The 18,307-nt window shown below is 23.4% G+C and overlaps 7 protein-coding genes across 7 annotated transcripts in view; 3 read left to right on the top strand and 4 right to left on the bottom strand.

Moving 5' to 3' along the window:
- msh3 (DNA mismatch repair protein) overlaps positions 1-3,630 on the bottom strand; it is a gene marked incomplete at both ends in the record, with an annotated part of 4,287 nt that extends 657 nt beyond the window's left edge. The window contains one exon of the mRNA XM_001134558.1: positions 1-3,630. This exon is cut by the window's left edge and continues 657 nt beyond it. Coding sequence (XP_001134558.1) covers positions 1-3,630 — 3,630 coding nt within the window.
- A 938-nt stretch (positions 3,631-4,568) lies between these two features.
- On the bottom strand, positions 4,569-5,744 carry DDB_G0281679 (RING zinc finger-containing protein; the record flags this gene model as incomplete). The annotated part of the gene is made up of 1 exon (XM_635482.1): positions 4,569-5,744. The coding sequence occupies one exon, from the start codon at positions 5,742-5,744 to the stop codon at positions 4,569-4,571; it is 1,176 nt and encodes a 391-aa protein (XP_640574.1).
- Positions 5,745-7,327: 1,583 nt separating this feature from the next.
- rps26 (40S ribosomal protein S26) lies at positions 7,328-7,842 on the top strand (the record flags this gene model as incomplete). The annotated part of the gene is made up of 2 exons (XM_635481.1): positions 7,328-7,423; positions 7,600-7,842. The coding sequence occupies 2 exons, from the start codon at positions 7,328-7,330 to the stop codon at positions 7,840-7,842; spliced, it is 339 nt and encodes a 112-aa protein (XP_640573.1).
- A 525-nt stretch (positions 7,843-8,367) lies between these two features.
- DDB_G0281675 (hypothetical protein) lies at positions 8,368-8,805 on the top strand (the record flags this gene model as incomplete). Its single annotated transcript, XM_635480.1, has 1 exon — positions 8,368-8,805. The coding sequence occupies one exon, from the start codon at positions 8,368-8,370 to the stop codon at positions 8,803-8,805; it is 438 nt and encodes a 145-aa protein (XP_640572.1).
- Positions 8,806-8,942: 137 nt separating this feature from the next.
- On the bottom strand, positions 8,943-9,926 carry DDB_G0281673 (short-chain dehydrogenase/reductase family protein; the record flags this gene model as incomplete). Its single annotated transcript, XM_635479.2, has 3 exons — positions 8,943-9,295; positions 9,377-9,542; positions 9,624-9,926. The coding sequence occupies 3 exons, from the start codon at positions 9,924-9,926 to the stop codon at positions 8,943-8,945; spliced, it is 822 nt and encodes a 273-aa protein (XP_640571.2).
- Positions 9,927-11,235: 1,309 nt separating this feature from the next.
- DDB_G0281671 (hypothetical protein) lies at positions 11,236-15,405 on the top strand (the record flags this gene model as incomplete). Its single annotated transcript, XM_635478.1, has 1 exon — positions 11,236-15,405. One exon carries the CDS (start codon positions 11,236-11,238, stop codon positions 15,403-15,405), a length of 4,170 nt encoding a protein of 1,389 aa, XP_640570.1.
- Positions 15,406-15,730: 325 nt separating this feature from the next.
- Positions 15,731-18,192, bottom strand: DDB_G0281669 (hypothetical protein; the record flags this gene model as incomplete). Its single annotated transcript, XM_635477.1, has 2 exons — positions 15,731-17,827; positions 17,917-18,192. 2 exons carry the CDS (start codon positions 18,190-18,192, stop codon positions 15,731-15,733), a joined length of 2,373 nt encoding a protein of 790 aa, XP_640569.1.
- Positions 18,193-18,307: the final 115 nt, after the last annotated feature.

The raw sequence follows: 18,307 nt of genomic DNA, 5'->3' as shown, positions 1-18,307 counted from the left end.
ACAAGATGTGGCAGGTACAAAGCAACCAACTTGTGCCATAATTACAATTAATGCAGTTTGACGCAAAAGTGATGATTTACCACCCATATTTGGACCTGTGATAATCATTGATTTACAAGCGCTCTCTCTAAGTTCAATTGTATTTGGAACATAAGAGCCATCACTGCCACTTAGAATTGCTTCAACCACTGGATGTCTACCATTTTCAATTTGAATACCACCATCTTTCTTTTCCTTTACAAATTGTGGTCTAATATAACCCTCTAAACTTGATACCTTTGCCAATGAGAATAAACAATCTAAATTTGAAATTTTATTAACAAAATTTGAAAATAAACTATAGTCTACAGAGAATTCACCTAAAAATGAAATCCAAGACTCTTGTGATTGAATCTTTAAGGTCTCTCTTGATTGTGAAAGGATTTTAAGTTGTTCCAATACTTCTGGTGCATGATAACGTGCCATTTTCTGAGTGGAATTAACTTTAATCCATGATTTTGGTACAGCTTTAAAAGAAGGTGGTAACTCTAATAGATATTCCAATCCAAGACCTGGCATATGATGATACTCTAATGATGGTTTTGATAATTCTTTTCTAATATTCTTTAAAACATTTTTAAATTCTTTTTCAACTTGTTCAATTTTTTCTTTGGTTTCTCTAATTTTTTCATATTTTTCTAAATCTACCCAAAGATTTGATTTATCACAACCAACAGTTCCATACTCTTTTGCAGTTTCTTTATTTATATTTGATAAAAAGTATTTAATTCTTTTTGATAATTTATCTTCACCACCAATATAATCAAAACTATCACTGTCACCATCTTTATTATCATTTTGTAATTTAAATATTGAATTTAATAAAGTTGAATTAAATTTATAACTACTATTATTATTATTGATTTCTTTAAATAATTCAACAATACGTTGTAATGAAGTCATTGTATTTAAAAATTCTTTTGGTGTACATTGAACTTTATAATAGATACGTGATAAATTACGTTGTAAATCTGGAATATGTGATTTGAATAAAGAAATGATTGAAACAATTGGTGGTGAATTTGTTTTTATACCATTTACTAATTCTTCAACTGCATCTTGTCTTTCTTTAATTAACTCTAATTGATTCAAAGGTTTACAAATCCAATTGATAAACATTCTACTACCAGAGAATGTACTTGTACGATTCATTAACCAAATCAATGATCCTTTCTCCTTGTTATCTGATTCATTAACTAATAACTCTAAATTTACAATGGTTGAATGTGGTAACACTAAATGATTTGAGACTCTAAATGCTTTGAAATTTGATTCCACCTTTAAAATACTACCAAAATGAATGAACTCATTCAAATAACTTAATAATATACCCAAACAAATGATTTGCTCCTTATTTAATGTTGATTTTACAAATTTCAATACATCCTCACAGTTGTTGTTATTATTATTATTATTGGACTCATCTTCATAGAAATCGATTAATTTACCCAAGGAATACTCGTAATCATAAAGTTGACTATCCATTGCTTGAGTTCTAACATTGGTTGATTTAGTGTAAGTTTTTAAACATTTACTTGTAAGATTTGAAAAATAATAATGATTGGTACCAATTCCATTATTAACTTTTTGTTTATTCACTGTTGTTGTTGTTGGTGGTATTAAAATTTCACTTGGTTTTATATGAGTTAAAATAGTTTCCAATTGACTTCTCATTACATTATCTTTAAATGTATCATAGATAATTTCACCAGTTTTTACACTAACTGCAACAAATGATATAGTTGAAGTTGATGATTCATTACTGCTATCGATTCCCTCCTCTTCGTTATCCCTTTGTTTTTTAATCACATCATCGTTCTTATTCTTTGGTGTGCTTTCATAAAATGATACTAAAAATTGTGGTGACGAACTTGTAAGTTGATCATCGATATCGTCATCGATAAATGTTGACGATGTGTATACTCTTGTTAATTTTCTTTCAAATGGTTGTGATTTTGATGAACTAATTGCTTTCAATGCTGCAGTTTCAGTTTGCTCAACAATACCAACTTTATAACCTGCCATAACTAATCTTCTAAGGTGAAAGAAAAGACGTTGTGTTGGTATGCTACAATTTAAGAAATTCTTTGCTACGTATGAGTAAATATTTAATACTTTATTCGCAACCTCTGCATCTTCTCCAAAGAATTTATATTTATAACCACATTCAACCATCAACACCGTATCTGGATTCTCTTTTTTAATTGCAATATATTGTTGTTCCAATGGTGTATATGCTGGTCCTTTCTTTTTCGCTGATGCTTTTGATCCACCTTTTGTTGGTTTTTTAACTTCCTCATCTTCATCATCACTACCCTTTATTTGACCACCACCACCGTCACCACCACCACCATTTGCTTGTTGTAATCTCTTTGCTTCCTCTTTTGATTGAATTTCCAAATGAGCTTTTAATAGTTTTTTACCTGCTTTTGGATCTGGTTGGAAATCAGGTGTACCTTTTGGTAATACAACACGACCTGATCCGATAACAATTGGGTCACCTTCTTCTTCTTTTTCTTCCTCTTCTGGTTTATCTTTCATTTCAATATCTTTGAATAATTCATCATCTTCATCTTCTTCTTCATCTTCATATTCGTCATTTTTCTTTTTATTATTGTTATTTTTATTATTATTTTTCTTTTTTGAGTTAAATTTAAATGAATCTAAATCTTCCTCTGATTCAGGTTCAACTTCAGATGCTTCAGAGATTGTATCTGATTCTGATTCAGAATCAAAATCACTATCATCTTTCTTCTTTCTTTTTTTACCAATAATCTTTTTCTTTGGTTTTTCATCTTCCTCACTTTCAGATGAAAATGAAATATCTAAATTCACTCTATTGACTCTTGTTCTACCTGTTGAAGTTGTTGTTGTAGTTGTTGTTGTTGTTGTTGTTGCTTTTGTTGATGCTGGTTTTGCTGTAATTGATTTTGATGTTGGTTTTGATGGTTTCTTTACTACAACCTTTTCCTCTTCATCATCATGATCATCTTCTAAATCCTCTTCTTCTGAATCTTTTTCATCATCATAAATATCATTATCACTAGATATTTGTTTTTTTTTAGTTTGTTTTGATAATTTTGGTGGTATAGATTTAGAAACTTCTGTATCTTTTTTGACTCTTGAACTTGTTGTTTTTGTTGGTGTACTTTTATCTTTTTCTTTTTCTTTCTCTTTTTCTTTTTCTTTTTCTTTATTATCTATTTTTGAATCACTATTTCCATTAGCACTACTTCTTCTTGTTAAAGGTGATTTTGAAGTTTGTGGTGATTGAGGTGAATTTGATTTATTTGGTGTTGCTTTCTTTTCTTTTTGTTGTTTATTATTATCATCAACCATATCTTCATTATCACTTGTATCTTTACTTTTTTTAGTTTTTTTATTATCTTTATCTTTATCTTTATCTTCATCTTTATCTTCTTTATTATTTATTTCTTTTGTATCTGTAGACTTTGAAACTGGTGTAAAAAAACTACTCATCAAAGTTTGTTTTGGATCTACAACTGGTGCTTTCTTTCTTGAACTCGTTGTTGTTGTTTTTTCAGACTCCAATTCATCTTTGAATGATTTTGGTAGTTTTAGTCTTGGCATTCTTTTTTTTTTTTTTTTTTTTTTTTTTTTTTATTTATTTATTAAATTTATTATCAACCTTTAATAAAAGATGAAAAATAAAAAATAATTTACAATTTTTTTTTTTTTTCTTTTTTTTGTGTGAAAAAAAAAAAAAAAGTGTTTTGAGAAAAAAGCGCCAAATTCAATTTTAATCTGAAAAAATCATTCTAACAATTTCTAATTTTATTATTAAAACCACTTTTGTATTTTTTTTTTTTTTATTTTTTTTTTATTTTTGTTTTATTTTATTATTATAAATATAAAAATGGTTAAACAAAACTAAAAAACTTAAATTATAATTAAAAAAAAAATTCATTTTTTCGTTTTTTTTTATTTTTTTTTAAAACAATGATATATAATTTTATTTATTTTTTAAAATGAATTAAGTTTATAAAAATAGAACAATCAAAAATACACAAAACAATATAAAATATAAAAAAAATTAATGAAACCATCTGTTTTTGAGTCAAAAATTATTTTAAGAATTTAATTATTTGTAATTCATTTTTTGTTTAGATAAAGGCAAAAAAAGAAAATAAAAATAAAATACTCTTAATAATTAAAATGAATATTTATTTATATTAGTATGAGTTTTTTTAAACTTTTTTTTGAGATTTTTAATTTGTAATGATAATAAATTAATAAAAAATAAATAAAAAAATTAAATAAATTTTCTTTTACCTTTTTATTATTTTAAAAATATAATTTCCATTTTATTTGGTTAAAATTATTATTATCATTAATTGATACTTTGATTAATAATTATTTGTTTCGAAATTAATAATTATCAATATAACAAATTAAAAAAAAAAAAATAACCAAGATTAAAATTAAAAAAAAAAAAAAAAAGAGAATTGGACTATTATAGTTATTATACATAAAAAATTTTATTTAAAATTAAATGGGTAATTATTACATTAATTATTTACAATAGGAATATTATCAATTGGACATTTTGTAGAAGCATTTGATAACCAATTTGAAATACAATTAATATGGAAAATGTGAGAGCATGGTAATTTAATGATTGATTCACCAAGATCGAAATCAGATAAACAAATCATACAGGTTGAGAATTGTTGCAAGAGTTGAGTATCAAATTTCACTGTTAATAATTTATTGATATCATCTTCATCTACAGTTTTTGGTTTAATATTTTCATCTAATAAGAGTAATAATTCATAATCTTCTGGTGTTAACTCTCTATTGAGTATATCATTAATTTGAAGTTGTGATAATGGTGTAATATCCTTTTTAACTTGTCTATCGTATTCAGATTTACTTAATGATAAAGCTTTACGTAATTGAGCCTCATAAGAATCTTCTTTACCGGTGCCATTGAAACTGAGTTGACTGATCTTAACTTCTTTTGGTCTTGTATCCAATTGTTTTCCGAAGTGGAAAGATAACCAATAACTCTTTCTTGCCTCTTTTGATAATTCAATGGCTTTTTCTGGTCTTTTTGATACCTTTGGTTTCTTATTATCCTTTGTCACTCTTTTATATAAACAAGTCTTTTTATTTGTTAATTGATACTCATACTCTTCTCCAATTTCATTTATATCACCAATTGATTCAAAAATTTCATTAAATTCTCCATCTTCTAAAATTTCTTTTTCTTTCTCTAATTCTAAAAATAATCTTTCTTCCTCTTCCTCCTCCTCCTCCTTTAATTTTTTTTCTTTTTCTTGATTTTCTTTTTCATTATTGTCTATTATTAATTCATCATTTTCAATTAAATCTGGTGTTTTTTCAATGATTATATTACTATTGTTTTCTTTATAATTATTATTATTAATTGAATTATTTAATTTACTAATCTTTTCATTATTATCATCATCATCATCATCATCAGTTGTTGAAAATGAAATATTATTTTTATCAATTTCAAAAATATTTAAAAATTCAAATTGATTTAATTTCTTTTCCATCTTTTTTTGTTTTTTATTATTATTTTTAATTTTTTTTAAAATTTGTTTATTTATTGGTGATAGTGGAATTAATTGTGGTTTTTTAGTAACATCTTTTGGAATTTCGAATTTTAATTCATTTTGGCAATAATTATTTAAACATGTATGACCACCTCTACCCATTTTATTAATTTATTTTTTTTTTTTTTTTTTTTTTTTTTTTTTGTTTTCTTTTTCTTTTTCTTTTTCTTTTTTTTTTTTTTTTTTTTTTTTTTAAAAAAAAACTAATAATAATAAGAAATTATTTAAAATAAAAAAGGAAAATATATTAATATTTTTCAAAATTTGATTAAAAAAATATAAAAAAAAAAAAAAAAAAAAAAAAAAAAAAGTTCAAAAATAAAAATTAAAAAGGAAGAAATATAATTTACATTATTACTTCAATTTATTGAAATTAAATTAAATAAAAAAAAAAAAAAAAAAAAAAAAAAATATTAATTAAAAAATTAAAAAATTAAAAAATTAAAAAATTAATAACACACAATTTATGAGAAAAATGATAGAATGCTTTTTTTTATTATTTTTTTCAGAAAAAAAAAAAAAAAAATTTAAGAAAAAAATAATAAAAAAAAAATAAGTCATATCAGTAACTTCACTTTATTATTATAAAAAAAATCATAAAACTATTTTTATAATTATAAAAATCTTATTTAATTTTTAAATCTAAACAATATTTTTGGTTACACAAAAAAAAAAAAAAAAAAAAAAAAAAAAAAAAAAAAAAAAAAAAAAAAAAAAAAATAATAATAATTAAAAAAAAAAATTAAAATAATTAAAATAAAATTGTGGATAAAATCAATCTAAAATAAAAAATTAAAATTAAACAATTGAAATAAATCTTGATCAAATATTTGATTATTGTTAATTGGTGCTTATTTCCAAAAAAAAAATTTGGGAAAAAAAAAAAAATAAAAAATAAAATAAAAAAAAAAAAAAAATTGAAATTACGTAATTATGTAAAAATTATGTAAAAACTCACCTCAATAATTTTTCAATCACATGAATTTTTTTTAATTTTTTATTGAGGCGCAGGGGAGTGTACTGAAAAAATATTTTTTTATTTTTTTTTTCCTTTTTCTCTCTTTTTATTTCGTACGACAAAGGTGAGAATTTTTTTATGTGTATATTTAGAGAGATACTATGTTGTAGTACTTCATTTTTTTTTTTAAAAAAAAAAAAATAATAAAAGAAAAAAAAAAATAAACAATAAATAAAATAATATAAAAAAAAATATAATAAAATAAAACAATAAAAACACAAATAAATAATCAAAAATTTAGAACTTTTTTTTATTTGATAATAAAAAGATTAAATCACCACCAACCAAAAAAAAAAAAAAAAAAAAAAAAAAAAAAAATAATAATAATAATAATAATAGAAATAATGACAAACCCAATAAAATAATTTAAATAGTTTAGGATGTTATTAAAAGAGGAATCAAAACAGCAAAGGTGAATTTAGTGTTAGATAACAATTTCATTTTGGGTTGGAAAAAAAAAACCGAGTCACACAAAATTTTTTACTTTTTTTCATTTTTTTTTTTTTTTTTTTTTCCTCTCACAAGTTGAAATTTTTTTTTTTTTCATTCATTCTGTTTTCATTTTATCATCACAGTTACTACAACAAAAAAAAACAGCAGTAATTTTTTTTGGAATTAAATATTAATTAAAATTATTTCTTTTAAAAAATAAATAGAATTATTCAAAATGACCCAAAAGAGACGTAATCACGGTAGATCAAAACACGGTCGTGGTAGTGTTCCATACATCAGATGCACCAACTGTGCTAGATGTGTCCCAAAAGTATGTAAAAATTAATTTTTAAAAAAAATAATTAGAGTCATAGGAAAAATAGATAAATTTATAAGAGGATAATTAAAGAAATTGATCAAATTATGATACAAAAAAAAAAAGAGAGAGAGGAATTTATTTAGCTAATTATCAAAAAAATTTATTTCTTTTATTATTAAAAAAAATAGGACAAAGCTGTCAAGAGATTCTACATTAGACCAATCGTCGAAAATGCTGCCGTTAAGGATATTTCAGATCAAGGTGTTTTCAACGTCAAAGGTTACAAATTCCCAAGAACCTACGTTAAATCCCAATACTGTATTTCATGTGCTATCCACAGTCACATCGTCCGTGTTCGTTCAGTTGCCGACAGAAAAATCAGAACCAGACCATCCCGTCCAGGTGTCAAGAAACCAACTGCTGCCAAATAAAATGATTAACAATAAATTTCTTTTGTTATCTCTTTAAAAAAAATATAAAAAAAAGAAACATTTATTTAAAATCTTAATTTTATCCCTTTTTTTTCCTATTTTTAATTTTATTTGTTTTTTTTTTTTTTTTTCTTAAAGTATTTTTTTATTTTTTTATTTATTTCTTCATTAACACCTAGTGCCCATATAAAATAAAGAAACACATATAAATAAAGTTGATAATCTCGCAAAGTAACTCTCAAAATTTTAAAGAAAAAATGAAATTGGTGATGCTAAGAAAATAAAAAACACTCAATTGGTTTTTTTTTTTTTTTTTTTTTATAAACACTCAATCATCACGTTAAAGATTAAATTTAACACTCCACCCCACCCACACCCAAAAACCTAATAATAAACCACAAATGTTTGTCATAATTTTTAAATTATTATTTTTTTTTTTTTTAAACCTTTTTTGCTTTTGAAATTATTCTTTTTTTTTTTTTTTTTTTTTTTTTTTCTAAATTTAAACATACTTAAAAATAAATAATGAAAATAATATTTAAAATATTAATTATAATTTCAATTTTGATTGAAATAATTAGTGGTAATTTTATAGATTGTGGTGGAAATAATCATTTTCAAATTGGAAATGTCACTGTTTTAACAAAGGAAATAGAGAATAAAGAATATTTAATATTATTTACGATTAATGGAATTTTAAAAGAAACTATATATGATGGTAATATATTTACAATTATTACAAATGGACCTGTAACTTTAATAAAAGAAAAAAAATCATTTTGTAAAAGTGATCATGTATTTAGTTGTCCATCTGGATCTGGAGAAATTAATTATACTTTTAATTTAACAATGCCAATAACAACAACAACAACCCTAAAACATCAAACATTGTATAGCACAGTTTGGTTTACTGATCAAGTACCAAACCAAATTGCTTGTTTTAATATTAACTTTTCATTATAATTAATAAAATAAATAAAAAAAAATAAAAAAAAAAAAAAAAAAAAAAACAACATATGATATATATTTATTATTTTTTATTTTTTATTTTTTATTTTTATAATTTTATTTTTTAAATAATTTTTTTTAAATAATTAATTTTATTTCTCTAGTACAACATTTGAATAAATATTCCTTTGTGAGCCTACTTGTTCATTTAAATCTGAAATTTTAGATTCTGCCATTGAAAATGTATCAACTGGACCAATGAAAATATTAAATGGTAAAATTTCTTTATCACCATTTTCAATTATTTTTTGAGCCACCTTTCTAGGGTCACCTGGTAATAAATTTTTTGAAACTTCACTACATAAATCTGTCCAATATTTTGATGTTTCATATTCTGGTAATTGATTTTTACAAAAAGAATTATTTACATGGAAATCAGTTACAATAAATCCTAAAACTATTGATGATACTTTAATATTAAATGGTTTTACATCGATTGCAAGTGCTATTTTTTATTTTTAATCAAAAAAATATTAATAAATAAATATTGGAGAAGAAAAGAAAAAAAAAAAAAAAAAAAACAAACCTTCAGTCACAGCAGAAAGTGCAGCTTTACATGATGAATAATTTCCTAGCCTAGAAGGAGGTTTAAAACCTGCAATTGAACATACATTAAAAATGTAACCATTTCTTTGATTTCGAAAAATGGGTAACACTGATCTTAAAATATTTAATGGTCCAAAATATAGTACCTAATTATTTTTGAAAAAAGTTAATAATAAAAATAAAAAAATAATAATAAAGATACATTAATAATAATTATAGAGACTTACATCCATTAATTTTCTGGCCTCTTCATCAGATACTTCTTCAATTGTACCAATTTTTCCATATCCTGCATTATTTACTACATGTGTTAAAATACCAAAATGTTTTATTGTATTATCAATTGAATTTTGAACAGATTGAGAATTTGTAATATCAACCTGTAAACCTAAAAAATTTTCGTGATTTGATATTGTCGGGGAGAATACATTCCCTCTAGATGTTCCAACAACCTTTTCACCTCTTAATAATAATTCTTGGCATAAGCATAACCCAACACCAGAACTTACACCTTCATAAAAAGTACACATAAAAATAATTTTTTTTTTTTTTTTTTTTTTTAAATTCATTAGATTATGCTATTACCAAACACAACCAAATCATTCATTTTTTTTTTTTAAAAAAAAAATACTCACCAGTAACATACCAAACATTATTAGTTTTTAGGAAATTAGAGTCCATTGATATTTTATTTTGTTTTTTTTTTTTTTTTTTTTATTGATGTGATAAAAGTAAGTTTACTTGATTATTTTTTTTTTTTTTAAAAAATAAAATAAATTAAAATAAAAAAATGATAATGTTTTAAATAGATTAAAATTTGAGCACTTGGGTTTTTTGGTTCCAATTTTATTTTAATTAATTAAAAATTTTATTTTTTTTTTTTTTTTTTATTGTATGTAAAATCATCTTAGTTTTTTTTTTTTTTTTTTTTTTTATTAAATTAATAAAATATTGGGGTTGTAATCATTATTTAAACCGTTTAATATTTGAAAAGATTCAAATTTTTAGTGTAGTTTTTAAAAAATAATAATAAATAAGGTGGTAAAATAAAATAATATGCAGTTGACACTATTAAAAAAAAAAAAAAAAAAAAAAAATACAAAAACGTGTTTTCTATATTTGTCACAATATCCAAGTTTAATTATTTTTTTATATTAACACCCTATATCTCACTTTATTTAATAATTTTTTTTTATCAAATATAATTATTGTATTAATTTTTTTTTTTACTTTTTTTTTTTTTACACATAGATCATTTCATTTACTATTTTTTTTTTTATTTTTTTTTTTCGGTTTGAATACCCAAAGCTATTTTTTAACCCATTTTTTTTATTAAATAACAGTCAAACACACACGCACACACATGCACACACACAATATTATGATTGTAAAAATCGGGGTAATGTAATAATCTGGGTAATGTAAGATTATAAGTTTGTGTGTAACCATTTTTAAATCTTTTTTTTTTTTTTTTTTTTTTTAATGGGTCACACAAAATTATAATTTTACCTTGATTATTTTATTCATACCCCCCCTTGATTTCATAAGAAAAGATATTTTAAAATTTTAAAAAATATTTTAAAATGTTTTTTTTTTCTATTTTTTGTATTTTTTAAGATTTTTTTTTTTTAATCACATTGTTTTTTTTTTTTTTTTTTTTTGAATTTTTTTTTAATTGTAAGATATAATTCAATTATTGTAATAATATTAAAGATTATTCATTTATATCAGATTTTTTTTAAAAAAAAAAAAAAAAAAAAAAAAAGTAAAATAAAATATAATAAAATAAAATAAAATAAAATAAAATAAAATAAAAAAAAAAAAAAAAAAAAAAAAAAAATGGGAGATTTATTTGATAGCCCACCAATTTCTTTAACACCAATTAAATTATCAGAATCAATATCAACATTATCATTTCAAGTTGTATGGCCAGGAGGATATGTTGATTTAACAAAATCAATTTTAAGTAAAGATGAATTAGAAAGACTATTAATACATTTAAAACGAAATATTAAAATTGGTAGTATTTTATTTCACGAAGAACAAGATAGATTTGATTATACATTTTGTAAAATTATAAAAAGATTAAGAAAGAATAATGAAATTTTCAATTATCATCCATCAGATTATATGTGTGGTGTATTAGCTGGCCATATCTATTGTGAACCAAGTATTTTCAAATCTAAAAAATCAGTAGATTTTAGAGATATCATTGCAATTAATTCACCAAAAGCAACAGCATCACAATTGGAATCAATCAATGAATATTTATCACAATTGGAGATTATTCATTTCTTAAATGAAGATGGTTTTCAATATGCAGTTTATGAAAACAAAGAGATGCATCATTTAATTATGGCATTTCGTGGAACTGTACCAACCAATATTAGAGAGGCTGCATTTACCGTGTTTGAAGATGTTGTTGGTATCACTTTAAAAGATAAAAATTCATTTCAACAAAGAATGGTATTTAAAGTTGTTAAAGAAGCTGTTGAAATTTGTAAAGCTAAACATTATAATCTCACAATTGTTGGACACAGTTTGGGTGCTTGGTTATCAGAGTTGGCTCACTATGACTGTTTTTACAATCACAATTTCAAACATGTTAAAACCGTTACATTTGATTCACCAGGTGCATTGGATCAATTCAAAGTAATCGATAACTATAAAGAACCATCAATTCCATATCATTGTATGAATATTGTTAGTTACTTATCAGAACCAAATATTGTAAACTCAATGAATAATCATATTTTTGATAATGATACAACTTTTAGAATTTATCCATCTGGTGTTGATGAAGTTGACTGTATGAAATTGGATTTTCTCATCAGTTCAAAGTTTCATAAATTAGGTGTAATTTTAGATACTTTTGATTTTGAAACTGGAAAACCAAGACACTATAAAATTGTTAAGAAATGGCCACTCATTAAACTTTCACAATTATCACTCTACTTTTCTTATTTTGAAAAAAATGATAATGGTGCTTTGGAAAATCCAAATAACCCAGATGAAGATAATGTTCTCTATGATGTTGAAGTTGTTAACCCTTACAGTGGTATGCTAGTACTCGATAGATTCAAAATCGATGAAATCATTCATCAATTATCAATTAAAAATTATTTTTACGAGTTTAGTGATTACTTTATCTCTACACAATTAAAAGAGTTGAAATCATTATTCGAAATTTCTAAAGAGAATAGTGAGTCACTTTATCAAATTTCAGTAAAGAATAATATGATAACTTGTGAAACATTAAAACAAAGAATTTCAAGAATTGTTAATTTAAATCCAAAAGAGATTTCAAAAGTTTTAAAATCAAATGATCAAGATTATATACCAAGAGATTATAAAATTCGTGTTACTCATTCAAATAGTGAAGGATTCTTTGATCCAGATAATTATTTAGATAAAATTGAAAAGATCCTCACTAATAATAATATGATTATTTTAACTGGTGAAGAAGGTTCTGGTAAATCAACAATAGCTTTGGAATATGCATTAAATAAATTCCCAACATCAAATAATCATAATAATCCACTAACAAATCAACCATTTAAAAATCATAAATTACTTTATATACATAGTAATACAAAAGAGATGATTTATGAAGATTTTTCAAATCATTTATTAAAAAATTATCAAAAAGATCACAATGGACCTGAAGAATGTGGTACAACCTATGATTTCCAATTATCACCAAATAATTTAATAGATTTTTATAAAGTCATAATGGATTCACAAGATACATGCTTTATGTTTGTTTTTGATAATGTTCAAGATTTAACAATTATTGAACCATTTTTATTTTATATGCCAAAATTAAATACAAGAACTATTATTACTTGTCAAGTTGAAAAAGGTAGAACATTTTACATTGAAAGAACTTTATCTTTAACTAAGCAATCAACTAATGATATAGTTTTAAATGTAACTTTATTAACAAATCAACAGGCCAATAATTATTTATTAACTAGAGGTATTAATTCAAATTGTAATTTAGACTCACCAGTTTCAATTCATTTATTAAACATTTTGGTTAATCATTTCAATAAAGAGGAATCTGAAACTGGTGATACCATTGATTTCGATAAAACTTTATCAAATGTTATTAAAGAATTCATTAAAATCAATCCAAATTCAAATCAACTATTAAATACTTTGGCATACCTTGATCCAGAATCAATATCATATCAAGTCATTTCCAAAATTCAACAAAATGATGACACTGAATCAACTCAGCAAATGGAATCCATTCAACAATCAATTAAATATTGGTCTGATCTTTCAGTTATTAATAATTTTAGTTCTGCTGAAAAAGTTAATACCTATAAATATATTCAACAATTAATTAGAAATGAAATTATTTCAGGAGCTGAAAAAGAAGAAACTATTCATCGTATTAAAACTGTACTTTCAAATTTAGATTTAACATCAAGTCAACATCCAAAAGGTTGGAGAATTTATTTTAATCATCTTCGTTATTTATATGATAATTTCAAAGAGATTTGTACAATTAAAATGATTGAAAATATGGCTATTTGTTATAGACTATCATCATCATATCAAGAGTCTATAAAGTTTTTAAATGAATCATTAGAGGTGAAGAAAAATTCTACACACTCAAATCAAGATTTAAAAAATGATATTTCAAACACACTTTTTCAATTAGGTTTCACATATCAAAAGAATGAAGAGTTTACAAATGCAATTTATTTTTATAATTTAGTTTTACAAAATTCAAATCAACAAGAGATGATTTCAAAAACTTACAATCAAATTGGTTTGTGTAATTTTAAATTGGGTAATATCGATGAATCATTAATATGGTATGAAAAATCATTATCAATTGAAAAATCAAATGAAGCTTTAGCTTCAATTCATTTAAATTTAGGTGATTATTATTCTTCAAAAAATAATGATATTAAGAATGCAAAAAATCAATATTTAATGGCATTAAATTTAATTGAAACCGAATCAAATGAAATTAGTCCAATATCGGTAAAGAGTAATTTTAAATTATCAATGATTGACTATTTGGAAGGTAATTTCAAGGTTGCCATTGAAAATTTTGAAAAAACTATAAAACTTTATAAAGAATTATACAAATCATCTCATCATGCCGATATTGCAACTTGTTTTGAAAAAATTGGTTTATCCTATTTGAAAGATGCTGATATTTTAATTAATCCAACAGTTTTATTAAACTCTTTAAAGAATCTTCAAGAATCATTAAATATTAGATTAAAAATTCATAGAACAAATTTAACTCATAAAGATATTGGTGAAAGTTATTATAACCTTGGTGTTTGTTATAAAAAGAGATTAGAGAATAGGGAATCATTCAATTGTTTTTTAAAATCTTATAATATTCAAAAATCAAATGGTGATAATTTATTACAAATTCTTGAATGTTTATCAACTGCTTCCTACCTTTCAAAAGATTATCAAACCTCAATTGACTATTCAAATAAAATAATTAAAATTCTTGAAGATGATGGAGGTGATAAAAACCCAATTAACACTATGAAACTTGCTATAGCTTATAAAAACATTGGTGAAAATTATAAATTATTAAAATTAAATCAAGAAAGTATTTCAAATTTACAAAAGTCATTAACAATTTTAGAAAATCAAATTTCAAAAACTAAAATAAATTTTAATGATTTTAAACAATCAATTGAAAAAACAAATAGTAATAATAATAATAATGACTCATTGGTTTCACTATTAAAAACTATTGAAATTATTGGCTCAATCTATTTCAATTTAAATCAAATGGAAAATTCAAAAAATAAACACTATAAAACAAAACTAGAATATTATTTTAATGTTTTAAAAACATTCCAATCAATATCACCAGAAAATTATGAATTTTTAGACAACTCAGAATGGTTTGTAGAATATAAAAAATCAAAATCAAGTTTTCCCTTAAATAAGATTATTATCTTTTCCTCAATTTTAATAATTTTAATTTCACTTTACTATCATAATCAAACATCTAAATAATTAAATATAAAAATAAAATAAAATAAAATAAAAAATTAAATTAAATTAAATGATTGTTAAAAATATTTTTTTTGTTGTAAAATCCAGCCAAATTTGCTTTTTTTTAGAAGAATTTTGTTTTGTCATCACAATTTTTTTAAAAATTAAACCACTTTTGATCTCCTTAAATGGTGAATTTTGTAATTTCCAAATTTGGCTGGATTTTACAATAATGATAAATAAAAAATTTAAAACATCATTAATAAATTTAATAAATAAAATTATATAAATGAAAAATTTAAAATAATAATTTTAAAAAAAAAGAAATTTTAATTTATTAAATTTATTACTTTTTATTTTTACGGCCAGTTCCATAAGCACCCATTTCTATATCATCAAAAGTATGATCATCATCATCTTGGAAAGAAAAATCCATTTTATCTAAAGCAGATGAAAGTAAACCTTGTTTGTCTTTAGTTCTTGGAGTAGAATAACTTTCATAATTTGATGTTAAAATTGAATTATTATTATTATTACTATTTTTATTATTACTATTATTATTATTATTATTATTATTATTATTATTATTATTATTTGATGCATTTCCTTTTTCACCCAAAATACTGGAAAAGAAACTATTAATTGGTTTGATACCTGAATTAGAATTTTCATCACCATCTTGAGTTGAAGAATAAACATTACCAGCAGCAGAAGTATAAGTTCTTGATAATTTTGGAATATTAATTGAAGTTTTTGTTGGTGTAGGTTTATATCTATTTGAAGAATCAATTGATGGTTCTCTATGAGCACCACTGGCACCATCTAATTGACTATTATCGGTTACTAAAATACCAGCTCCTTTCTTTTTGGTGAACATTTCTTTAACGATACTCATTCTTGTTTTGACAGGAGCAACACCACCAGTAAGAGATCTTTCTTCACGTTCTTGTTTTAAAATTTTCAAACCATGGTCTACTGCACCTTCAGAAGTATCAGTTACAATTCTTAAACTTCTAATACAACAAGAACCGGCCAATCTTTTATGAAGATTAAAGAAAGAGATGACACAAACTACAATCATAAAGATTGGAAAGAATAGAGTGAATCTTTTACCCAATGCATTATCACCAAAAGCATTCATATCACCCATAATCTTTGAAAAGGGAGAAACGATTGAATTATCTTGATTTACATGACAAATTTGAATGAAATTATATGCTAATGGAGCAGCTAAACGGCAAAGATAATTTGCACTAAACATGATACTAAAAGTATTTGATTGTTGTGGTACGAGACGGTAATAGTTTGAAATACGTAATTTGAATAATGTTGAATAGGAGCAAACACACATATAGATCATTGGTATGAAACAAAATATTTGTAAACCAATACCTGGCTCCATTCTTACGATTGCACGATAGAATGGTGAATAATCTGGATTACTAACGAGTGCTAATACAATTTCACTCCACAATATAATACCTGACAAACAAACACAAACCAAACCTGCAATAATGAAATACCAAGGATGAATATACATATGCCATAAATATTCGAATTTACCATTTGATTTCGTTGATTTAAATGACCACTGAATTGATCTCTCTTCACCGGCGATTTGGTTGTTTCCAGCTGTTTGTTTGTTACGTTCACGAGTTTCAATAATATCCTCAATTGCAAATGCTTTACCTAATAAACGTTCATACAACACCTCTGCGGAATGATTACGATCAACTAAATCCAATAGAGTAGAATGAATACCAACTAAATATTTATAACTTAAAATCTCTGCTTCCATACCTGCTGGTAATGGTTCAGCATGGTACTCTTGAATCAATACATCATACTCTGTTGGACATTTTGAAATGATAACATCTAAATAGATTCTAAATGGGTCGTATTGACCTGCTCTATCCGATATGGTTTTAATCAATTTCAAATGGTCAATCAATTGTCTTTTAACATCCTCCAATTCAGTTTTCAACACTACAGCCTCCACACGATAGTTACGTAGAATTGCATAATGACTTCCTTTTCTTAATAGATTACGTGGCACATCGATTAATCCGTATCCCATTGTGATAGTAATTAAAATCACACCATAGACATTTGCTAATAACATTACAAAACTTAAAAAACTACTTGGATCCATCTCTTTAACACTTAGAATCACAATGATACCAATTAATCCTGCAATAAACATAAAAGTATATAATATAACATTCTCTTTAGTTGCTCTCTTTACTCTTTCCCAAAATCTAAAATCACCTGCTGTTGAAAATGATTGAAGTACTGGGAATATTACCCAACATAATATCAATGATCCAAAATATAAAAATCTCCATTGTTGTGTTATCATTCCATATGGTAAATAAGTTACTGGTATCTCACATTCTCCTGTTAATGTTTCATTGTTTTCAATAACACATTGTAAATGATCAGTCTTTGAGGAAAAAAAAAAATAAAAAATAAAAAAAAATAATTAAAATTTGTATTTAAATTTATTAAATTTAATTAATTAATAATACTTACAACAATAATATCTAATGGTACTAAATATGCAATTGAAAAACACATAAACCAACCTAAAAAAGAGAAAAATGTTGCATAAATTGGTGTTCTCTTTAATGAAATGTATTGTTTCATACCAATCAATACGACAACTCCACATAGTACTAATGAAATTGCAAAAAATAATAAATTTCCAAAACTTGCTGATTCATAAGGTATAGGTACTGGTCCTATACTTGGTGATGATGTTGGTGTTGGTGTTGATGTTGGTGTTGGTGTTGTAGTATTACTTGACATTTTTTTTGTTTTTTTTTTTTTTTTTTTTTTTTTTTTTATATTATTAAATATCGATATTCAACAAAAAAAATAATAAAAATAAAAATAAAAATAAAAAACAAAAATATATATAAAA

Source organism: Dictyostelium discoideum (assembly GCF_000004695.1).
Source record: "Dictyostelium discoideum AX4 chromosome 3 chromosome, whole genome shotgun sequence".
Taxonomy (NCBI): Eukaryota; Evosea; class Eumycetozoa; order Dictyosteliales; family Dictyosteliaceae; genus Dictyostelium; species Dictyostelium discoideum.
This window is presented reverse-complemented; position numbering and strand designations above follow the sequence as displayed.